The sequence below is a fragment of the Camelina sativa genome, chromosome 16, assembly GCF_000633955.1.
Source record: "Camelina sativa cultivar DH55 chromosome 16, Cs, whole genome shotgun sequence".
NCBI classification, from domain to species: domain Eukaryota; kingdom Viridiplantae; phylum Streptophyta; class Magnoliopsida; order Brassicales; family Brassicaceae; genus Camelina; species Camelina sativa.
Genome location: NC_025700.1, coordinates 14,009,390 through 14,020,023, shown reverse-complemented (window position 1 = coordinate 14,020,023; position 10,634 = coordinate 14,009,390). Strand labels below are relative to the sequence as shown.

The 10,634-nt window shown below is 32.4% G+C and overlaps 2 protein-coding genes across 3 annotated transcripts in view; both read left to right on the top strand.

Annotated features, from left to right (window-relative positions):
* The window catches only part of LOC104750509 (midasin-like), a 33,524-nt gene extending 29,485 nt beyond the window's left edge, over positions 1-4,039 (top strand). For both annotated transcript variants that reach the window (XM_010472307.2, XM_019238163.1), the window contains exons 70-76: positions 57-335; positions 421-555; positions 800-1,006; positions 1,095-3,101; positions 3,199-3,477; positions 3,595-3,723; positions 3,823-4,039. In XM_010472307.2, the coding sequence (XP_010470609.1) occupies positions 57-335; positions 421-555; positions 800-1,006; positions 1,095-3,101; positions 3,199-3,477; positions 3,595-3,723; positions 3,823-3,855 (3,069 nt within the window). In that variant the 3' untranslated portion in view covers positions 3,856-4,039. The remainder of the gene's footprint in view (positions 1-56; positions 336-420; positions 556-799; positions 1,007-1,094; positions 3,102-3,198; positions 3,478-3,594; positions 3,724-3,822) is intronic.
* LOC104750507 (cytokinin hydroxylase-like) overlaps positions 9,727-10,634 on the top strand; it is a 4,551-nt gene continuing 3,643 nt past the window's right edge. Inside the window, exon 1 of the mRNA XM_010472306.2 lies at positions 9,727-10,079. Coding sequence (XP_010470608.1) covers positions 9,797-10,079 — 283 coding nt within the window. The 5' untranslated portion in view covers positions 9,727-9,796. The remainder of the gene's footprint in view (positions 10,080-10,634) is intronic.

The window sequence follows — 10,634 nt, the reverse complement described above, 5'->3', positions numbered from 1 at the left end:
AAATAGATTGTGTTTAGGGTCCTTAGAGTCTGATTTAAGAAATGTACTTAATGCAGGGGAAATTGCTGGCTGGAAATCTGAACTGTTTGCTTAACGTGGGAGACCTACCAACTGTAATGGAACCGAAGGAACAATTTTTCCTTGAAGAAAATCTTTCAAGTATATTTGCAAATGTCAAGGATGTGATTGGAAAGCTTTGCACGTATAAAGACGGAAGTGTTTCACAGGAAGCGGAAGGGAATATTACTACATGGGATGATCTGGTGAAGAAGGCAGAAAATGACCTGAACCTTGATAACCTATGTAAAATGCTGTCAGAAACATTTGGTTCCATCGTAAGTTGAATTGCCTTTTGAATTACGGGGATGCTATTTCCTTTTATTTTCAAGCGTGAGTTGATCTGAGGCTGTTTCTTCACAGGGACAACTGTTGAACTCGTCAGGTGTCCTTTCAGCTTGTGTTGGAGACCAGTTGAAGCAACTTCAAGCATTTTTGGATCTTTTATTGAGTTTCGGGGATTGTTACCTCAAAGAGTTTTTGGCGATAAGTAAAACGGTATGTTTTTATCTTATGTTGTTCTTTGAGAGACATTCAGGACAATATACTCGCCTGGGCTCTACACTGATCCTGTTAATTAAATATATTATGTTTCAACGACCTCCTTAATGTCAAGCATCTTAATTAGTGTGACGAGATCTCGGCATTTGCTCACCTGCTGTCGAGACAATAGGACCAACATCATGACTTCGTTTACTGGATATTTTACAATTATTTGGTACTTTTTGCTTTTGGTCTGTAGGTGTCATTGATAACCCATGTTCTTGCAAGTGTTCTTGCCGATCTATTTACAAACGGATTTGGCATCTCTAAAAATGATGAAGATGATGGCTCTAAAGATGACAAATCAGAAGCTGCAGGAGGTACTGGCATGGGAGATGGCGTGGGGGCGAAAGATGTAAGTGACCAAATAGAAGATGAAGATCAACTGCGTGGCACAGACAAGAAGGTTTATATCGTCGCTTTTCTTATTCCACTCATCTTGAATTTTTGCATGGGATTTTTACCAATATAGTTTTCTCTCGTTGTCTCTGCAGGAAGAGGAAGAGAAAGAGCAAGATACTCCAGATGATGTGCTGGGAAAAAACAAAGGCATTGAGATGAGTGATGATTTTGATGGCAAAGAATACAGCGTCAGCGAGGATGAAGAAGAAGACAAGGAGAACGAGGAAAGTGAGGATGAGCAATTGGACTCTGCAATAGGAGATGCGGGATCTGATGCTGAAAAGGCTGATGAAAAGCCATGGAACAAGGATGAAGAGGATGAAGAAGAAAACTTGAATGAGAAGAATGAATCTGGACCGTCGATAGTCGACAAGGACACGAGATCAAGGGAGCTAGGAGCTAAGGATGATGGTGTTGACACTGCCGATGAGCCTGAGGAGTCTGACAACCCGGGAGAAGGAAAAGATGAGGATGTGGATCAGGATAGTGTTGGTGATACAGAAAATTTAGAAGATAAAATCCAGACCAAGGAAGAAGCACTTGCAGATACACCGGGACTAACTCCTGATGTGGGCAATGAACAGGTCGACGATGACATGGAGATTGATGAAACAGAGGAGGAAGATGGAGATCAGCAGGAAGAACCTTGTCCAGAAGATCAAAATCACCCTGAAGAAGGTGAAAATGATCAAGAAACTCAAGTGCCAGCTGAGGAAAAAATGGAGGATGGGGCTGAAGATGTGTGTGAATCACCTCAAAAAGAAGAACCTGGCAATGATCTTGAACAGAAACCAGAAACAGAACCAATAGAAGGAAAAGAAGCTATGTCAGAAGACATGAAGAACCCGAACTGCCGTAATGAGAATAATTCTGGCGTAGAGTCTGGTTCACAAAATCCCCATGGATCTAATGTGTCGGGTGCAGGAAGTACAGCACCACAAGAAAATTTGTCTGCTACTGATGTTACGGATGAACTCACGGATTCAATGGATGTGCCTTCAGGGAGTAACACTGAGATGAACCTCATGATGTCTAGCTTGGCTAGTGGTGAGACATTGACGGACAACATACCAAAGATGGAATTTCCTCAAAACCAGTCATCTACTGCTCAACAAACCAAGGTGAATCCTTATAGGAATGTTGGTGATGCATTGAAGGAGTGGAAAGAAAGAGTTAGAGTCTCCTCAGACCTTGGAGAAAATCAAGAGGCTGAAAATGAGATGGAAGACCCTGATACTGGTGAATATGGATTTGCGTCTCAGTTTGATGCAGGAACTTCCCAAGCTCTAGGACCTGCGTTGCCTGAGCAAGTGAACACAGATATGAGAGAAGGGGAATCCGAAGAAGAAAAACTCGCAGGTAATCAGGATGAAGTCTCTCCAATGGATATTGATGACTTGAACCCCGAAAACAAACCTGCTAGCCGATCGAAACCATTGATCAGTAATAGCATCACTGAACAGGTCCAAAAACCAGAGACAGACAGGACCCACCAAGAGAACTCGCCTTTTCATAATTCTGGTGATGGTTACAGCAGAATGGATTCTGTGGTCTCTGTTGACAACACTTTCTTGGGGGATGATGCATATAATCTGGACCGGATGCAATTGACTGATAATGATTCGGAAAGCAATCAGGATAATCAAGAAAATCCAAATGCCAAAAATAATGCTGTTATTCTTTGGAGGAAATGCGAATTGCTTACTGCAAAACCATCTCAGGAACTGGCTGAGCAACTACGCCTTGTATTAGAACCCACGCTTGCTAGCAAGCTCAGTGGTGACTACAGAACGGGCAAAAGGATAAACATGAAAAAGGTTATTCCGTACATAGCAAGTCACTATCGGAAAGATAAAATCTGGTTGAGGAGGACGAAACCAAACAAGCGTGATTACCAAGTTGTTATTGCTGTGGATGATTCGCGTAGCATGTCAGAAAGTGGATGTGGTGATTTTGCAATTAGAGCCTTGGCAACTGTATGCCGAGCTATGTCACAGCTTGAGATGGGAAGTGTGGCTGTTGCAAGTTTCGGGAAGCAAGGGAGCATAAAGATGTTACATGATTTTGGTCAGTCTTTCACCACAGAATCCGGCATTAAGGTTAGTGACCTCAAATCTTTTATTTCCCATGTGTTGCACTGTGAATTGTCTTCTGAGTGCTTATAAAACACCTCTTTTCTCGTTTCTGTGATGCCAGATGATCTCAGGTTTAACATTTAACCAAGAAAATCTCATTGAAGATCAACCAGTTGTCAATCTGCTAAGAAACATGAATGAAATGCTAGAGAATTTGGCCAGCACAAGACGACAGTCTTACGGTAGCAACCCGCTTCAACAGCTTGTACTAATAATCGGCGATGGGAAATTCCATGAGCGGGAGAAATTGAAACGATCCGTCAGAAGCTTTCTACAGAAGAAACGTATGGTGGTCTATCTGCTTCTCGATGACGCTGAGCAATCGGTTATGGATTTAAAGGTATGTCCAATTCCATTACTTGCTATGTTATTACTCATCTGTAAGATTGAAATTAGAAGTTGTCAAGATACTAAAGACTGCCTTTTTTTTTTTTTTTTTTTTTTTTTTAATCNTCAGGACTATGGATTTGATAGTGAAATGAGACCTTATAAGAAGTGTTACTTGGATTCCTTCCCCTTCCCATACTACATTGTGCTAAAAGACATTGAAGCCCTACCCAGAACACTTGGTGATGTGTTGAGACAGGTAACTTTTCCATTCTCTGTTTGATTTTTTTAGGGAGAAAGGGAAAACAATGTCAAATACATACTTAAAATCTGACAACTTCTGTTATTGCTTTTGCAGTGGTTCGAGCTGATGCAAAACTCGCGGGACTGAACAACACTTGGTGGAAGAGAAAAGGGTCGAGGACCTGTAAAAACGTAACTTAACTTAGTTTGTGAAGTACTCCACACTTGTATAACATTGTATAACCTTAGTTAATCACACATCAGACCATAAAATGCTGGCTGTTATTGCTACACTATCTTTACATATATGAAAAAGGCCCCATTCTCTTCTCTTTCAGCTTCTCGCAACTGTTATTATATTAGATTCACCTGCAATTAGGTATTCGTATTTTTTACAACCTGCTTAAGTACACAATTTTTTTCTTGCACATTATCGTAATTGATTCGAATGTATAACTCGCTATAAGTAAAGATTGAACCGTAATGATAGGGAGGGAAATCTCACACACAAAAAGTCCAATATTTACTTCAGTTTTTTTTTCCAACAATCATATTCTGTTTCTCTTATTCACATAGCTTTATTTTTCTTTTGACCAGAGAAGAAGCAACTTCACTAATATAAAATATATATATATATATAATACTTAAGTCACATGGATCACTTTTTTAGGTTCATCAACTCACTGTATACATATGACTCTTCTTGATACTTTCCGTCAAGAGTTTTTTTCCTGAGTTAAAAGTTTTACAAATACGATTTAATGCAATATATGTAGTAGCCTAGTAGTGATATGTGTTATTATCCGGATATGAATTCGATTACGGTAATGCAATATAACGCAAAAAATGCCTTCCAAGAATATGAGCAAGGCAAAATCTATTAGCTAGCAATGCAATAAAAGAAAAGGTTTGAAGTTGTTAAAGTTCTTACAAAACCTAAACAAGTAGAGGTCTATGAAAACAGTCGGCAAATTATGTAGTAGTGGAAACATTAATCGGAATTAAGTTTTTAATTTTTATTGATTAGTATGGTTGTTGGTACACTAATTGGGGGACTAAAGTACTTACCGACGAATTTTTATCATGGCAAAGAAAGAGAATGAATAATGATCATTTGTTGATTTGACCAAATAAAATGGGTTTATGTATTTATATCAAAGAAGATTATGAGGTATCTTTTGAAACTTGGCTGGCATGCGATGGGAATGGGATTGTGTTGCACGTTGTGGGAAAGGAATTTTCAGTCTCACTTCGAATTAGAAATAAGGTTTTTTTTTTTGTGATCATCTTTGTTGATTCTGCAATCTTTGACTAAATATAACACTAATTATATATTAATTACACAGATCTTTTTTTTCTTCTTAATGGAATGTTGATGTATCTAATCTAAAGATATAATCTATTTGGATGTCACTACGATAATGATCCGCTAGATCTTTATCTGATATGTCCATTTGATAAATTATATGACATTGATTTACCCTTGTGATATATCATAGTACTGTATAGTATCTTTTAGTGGATTGTTTATAGAAGTTTCTTCCACACGATGAGTTATTGAACATGAGAAAAATATATATTCTGTTTAGGTTATGATGATAGAGATCATACTGAATAACGTAGGAAACTTTTAAGAAAATTATGTACTCATTTTTTTAACATCAAATAAGAAGAAAAAAAAAAAACACATCACCGTAGGTCCATAGCTTACTAAATTACTAGTAGAATTTAGGCAACTTCTACACAAACTCAAGACAAACGATTTTTTACAACATTGGTTAGTATATTATATACTAGAAAGTAGCCCACGATGCGTGGTGTATGTATGTAATATTAACTTGAAATATTAAATAATTTTTTTATTCAATTATATATGAAATGTACAGGTAATTGTTAATATATGTCTTAAAATATAATATTCATAATACGACGGTTCAACTATAATTTATAATTTATATATGTTATATAGTGTTTCATAGAAGGATCATGAAAAAGAGAAAAGTTAAAGTAAATATTATTAAATATTTTTTATTCTAATGTATTGTTGAAATTATTTAAACAGTATGTTACTTTATTCCAATGTATTGTTGAAATTATTTAAATAGTCTAGAAAGAAAAGTGTAAGATCTTACTTAATTCTTTTGATAAATAATTTTATGTTGTCCTATATATTAATTTTCTTATCATCATCTAAAAGTAATAGTTAACAAAAAATAATTTTATGTGTGAAATTTAATATAATTTTTATTTTCTATATATTGTCTCTATTTCTAATCATTTGAATATAAATAGCATGATTACAATAAATTGAATTTTGAAATTATTGTTTTCTGTTATATCATAGGGTGATAAAGCAATTTTGTTATGATATTATTATGTTTTTTTAGTACATATAATTTAAACACAATCAAAATGTAACTTATAAACTACTATTAAATACAAATTTGAGTTGTGTCTTTAATACAATATATATGATTATTGAATGTAATGTGAGTTTTTTATATATTAGAAAAACTTTTATATATGTCTTTAATTTTGTTATGATATTATTATGTTTTTTTAGTACATATAATTTAAACACAATCAAAATGTAACTTATAAACTACTATTAAATACAAATTTGAGTTGTGTCTTTAATACAATATATATGATTATTGAATGTAATGTGAGTTTTTTATATATTAGAAAAACTTTTATATATGTCTTTAATTTTGTTATGATATTATTATGTTTTTTTAGTACATATAATTTAAACACAATCAAAATGTAACTTATAAACTACTATTAAATACAAATTTGAGTTGTGTCTTTAATACAATATATATGATTATTGAATGTAATGTGAGTTTTTTATATATTAGAAAAACTTTTATATTAAATTTGTCTATCGTAAACTAATTTGGTTTCAGTTTTTACTTTGAAATGTATGGAACCATTTTATAGTAATAGACAATTAGTTACAGCAAAGTTAATTAATTTTTGTATGTTCATTAAATAATTATGATAAATTAATTTATTTTAAGTTTTTTTTTCCATTGATAAGTGTTCTAAGGAAAGAAAGTGTAATACCTTACTTTATAGATAAATTATGTTGTCCTAGATATTAATTTCATATTCATATCTAAAAGTAATAGTTAACAACAAATAATTTTATAATATGATAAGTCAATTTTAAAATATTTTTTTAAAACGATATCACAAAACATATATCTTATATATACTCTAAGTCTAACTAATTTTTTATAATAATTCATGAAAATAAAAGTGTGTCAAATTTAATATACATCTTTTTTTCTTCTATAAATTGTCTCTCTTTCTAATCATTTTAATATAAATAGTATATTTAACAATAAATTAATTTTGAAACTATTGTTTTCTATTATTTCTTGAGGGAGATAAAACAATTAAGTTATAAGACCATTTTTTTAGTGCATATGTTTTAAAGACAGTCAAACTGTAACTTATAGAATACTATTAAATACAAATTTGAGTTGTGTCTTTAATACATTATATATGATTACTGAATATAATATGATTTTTATATATATAAATTTTTGAAAATCTTTTCTATTCTTAAATTAGTCTATATATTTGAAAATCTTTTATATTCTTAAATTAGTTTATATATTTGAAAATCTTTTATATTCTTAAATTAGTCTATCATAAATTAATTTGGTTTCAGTTTTTACTTTAAAAGTATGAAACCATTTTCTATTTTTATTAGGTTTCAATCTGTTTATATCTTTTTAGTTGGGTTGATCAATATTTTTTTAGGCTCTATGGTGGGTGTTTTCATTATGAAATATATTAGATGCTAAAACAAAAAAACGGAAGGAATATATTTTTGTAACAATGTTGAAATTCAAAAAGCAAACTATACAATAATTTTTTTTTAACAAACTATACACTATATAAGATAAAACTAAAATGAAGTTAAACAAAAAATAGAATGTTAAATTTGAAATTAATAAAAATGATATGTGTCACAAAAGTAGAGTGTCAAATGTCACACTGTTAGGTAATGTTAGAAAAAACGTTCTCTTGTTAAGATAGCACGAATTAAGCTCGATATGTGTATCCTTGATTTAAGGGTTGTGTCAAACATGTTCTTCCGAAAAGAAAGTGACGTGAAAAGTTAACTAAAACAGTGTAAGATAATATTGGAAAGAATATACAGATATGTTCTTTTTTTTTTTTTTTTTGTGGATTGTATAAATCTGGTTAGCTAGGTTTCTCGAGATTATTATGATGTATACAAGTTATTATTTGCTTTTCATATTAATTTCCCAAGATACGCAATCTTTACCCATCACTGCTTTTGCTTTTCTCATTTGACGGAAAATCTTCTTTCTAATCATAAAAGTATGTAAATCGACATACCTATAAAAACAACAATTCTTTAGACAAACTTTAAAAGAATAAATTAGGATTATAATATATTCAGAAATCTTAGTGTTTTACAATTATCTACTTGTTGACACTTGATAAGCAGCAATAAAGTTTATAATTAAGTTAGAACATCAATAATACATATATACAAAGCAGGACTGATACAAAGTAATGAGTATAACTGTATAAGTTACAAATACAATTAGTGGCAAAATCTATATAACTGTTTTATTTTTATGTATTTCATTTTCAAAATTTTGTGAAAAATATATGTATTTGGTAAAATAGGATTTTTTTTTTTTTAAAAATCCATGTTATAGACCCAATTTAATTATACGTATATAATATATTTTTAATCGAAGCTATGTTCAGTTGTTTCACTAGCACATTTTGACGACATTATGATCATCAAAAATGACCCGTCATCATTCAGGAACCGGGAATATTCATTCCAAATAATCCACGGTACGTAGTTCATGTTTATTTAGATGACTAAACAAAAGAGCCATACCCAACGTTTCTAGACACAAGAGGCATTGCCTTATCACCTTGAAATGTATTTCGGCTAAAATACATCGATCAGTAAAAACTAAAAAGGACAATCTCTCTACTCAGTTCTTAACATTGTTCTCATATTCGTAACTTTTTGGGGAAAATCTCTCTTCATCTTCATTAATCACTTAATGAAGATTTCTAAGCTTTATTCTATTTCAAATTGTAATTCAATTATGTTTCTATCTTTGATTTTCTCTTTGTCTACGGTTAGGATTAGTGTTTTGTATCAGAGTGACCCCACTTGTGAACCAAAAACATTTTCCCCAACATTTTTAATGGATTAATTTATTATGTATATCTTTATATACTTATGTTGCAAAGTTTTTCTATATATATATAAAGTATTTTTAAAAATATTATTAAAAACCCAGTTTCTCAACTATAGTAACTAACCTCTAGAAATTAATAATGTGCGGACTAAAGTAAGTATTAATTTATTTTGAAAAAAATATAAATATAAGTTTATACAGTTATTAATCTAATTTATAGTATTGGTGTGATACTGTGATCATACATTTAAGTAAAGTTTTCTACAAAATAATAATTTTATTATGTTATCGAATTATGTTAAATATTAGCACTGGTCCAATTTGGAATGGAGAAATTTTTTGATTAGTAGTGATTAATAATTATAAAGTGTATACCCCTCTTTATAAAAAAAAATCTAACTACAAATAAACTAATATTAACAACTAACTTTCAACTATCATACTTATATTAGTTATCATAAACAAAACTTGAAGGATTACTTACAGCCAAAATCTTTAAATTATAATCGAAAAGCTATATATAGCACCAGCCACAATATCAGTTATAATAATTAAAATTGAAATTAGATCTGCGACGACTAGTCGGCGAATTTCTTCTCCTTACGTGTTTATATCTATGAAAAAATGAAGTCGAGAACAAAAAAAAACTAATAAATATGTAGTTTTTAAAAAGTACTAAACATTTTTGAAAAAGTAAAAGATATTATATTATCATCGTTTTTGTTTTTTTTGCTCCACTGCTCTCTGCAGCACCTATAAAAGAGATGCTTTGGTACTCAGCAATGATGTTCCGTATCTCTCACAAAACCATCTCTTCAATTCTCTCTTTCTCAAAAATCTTGTTTATATTTTTTTAATAAAACAAAGAATATAAAGATGATGGTTATCTTAATACTAAAGTATGTCCTCGTGATAGTCATGACTTTGATATTGAGAGTCCTATACGATTCCATTTGTTGCTACTTCCTCACACCAAGACGCATCAAGAAGTTTATGGAACGTCAAGGCGTCACCGGCCCTAAACCACGCCTCCTTACCGGAAACATCCTCGATGTCTCCAAAATGCTCTCTCACTCCGCTTCTAAAGATTGCTCCTCCATCCACCACAACATCGTTCCACGCCTTCTTCCTCACTACGTCACTTGGTCCAAACAATACGGTATGTACAGTTAGGGCCGGTCCAACGGTTTTAGATGTCCAGCGTTAAGATTAAAATTTTGTGTCATTTTAATATGTTTTCTTTGTTACCGTAAAATAAAAATAAAAAACTGAAAACATGAAATTACGGTTTGGACGGGGACATGCATATAATACATTTGGCAGTATATATATATTACACATTTAACACTTAGGCCATGTAATGACTGAAATATCCTTTTACAGGGAAGAGATTTATCGTATGGAACGGGACAGAACCAAGGCTATGCTTGACGGAGACAGAGATGATTAAGGAATTGCTAACGAAGCACAATCCCGTCACCGGGAAATCATGGTTGCAACAGCAAGGGACTAAAGGGTTTATCGGACGTGGGCTACTCATGGCCAATGGCGAGGCTTGGCACCACCAGCGCCACATGACGGCGCCAGCGTTCACACGTGATAGACTCAAAGGATACGCGAAGCATATGGTGGAGTGCACGAGTTTGATGGCGGAGAGGCTGAGAAAGGAAGGTGAGGAAGAGGTGGAGATCGGAGAGGAGATGAGGCGGCTCAC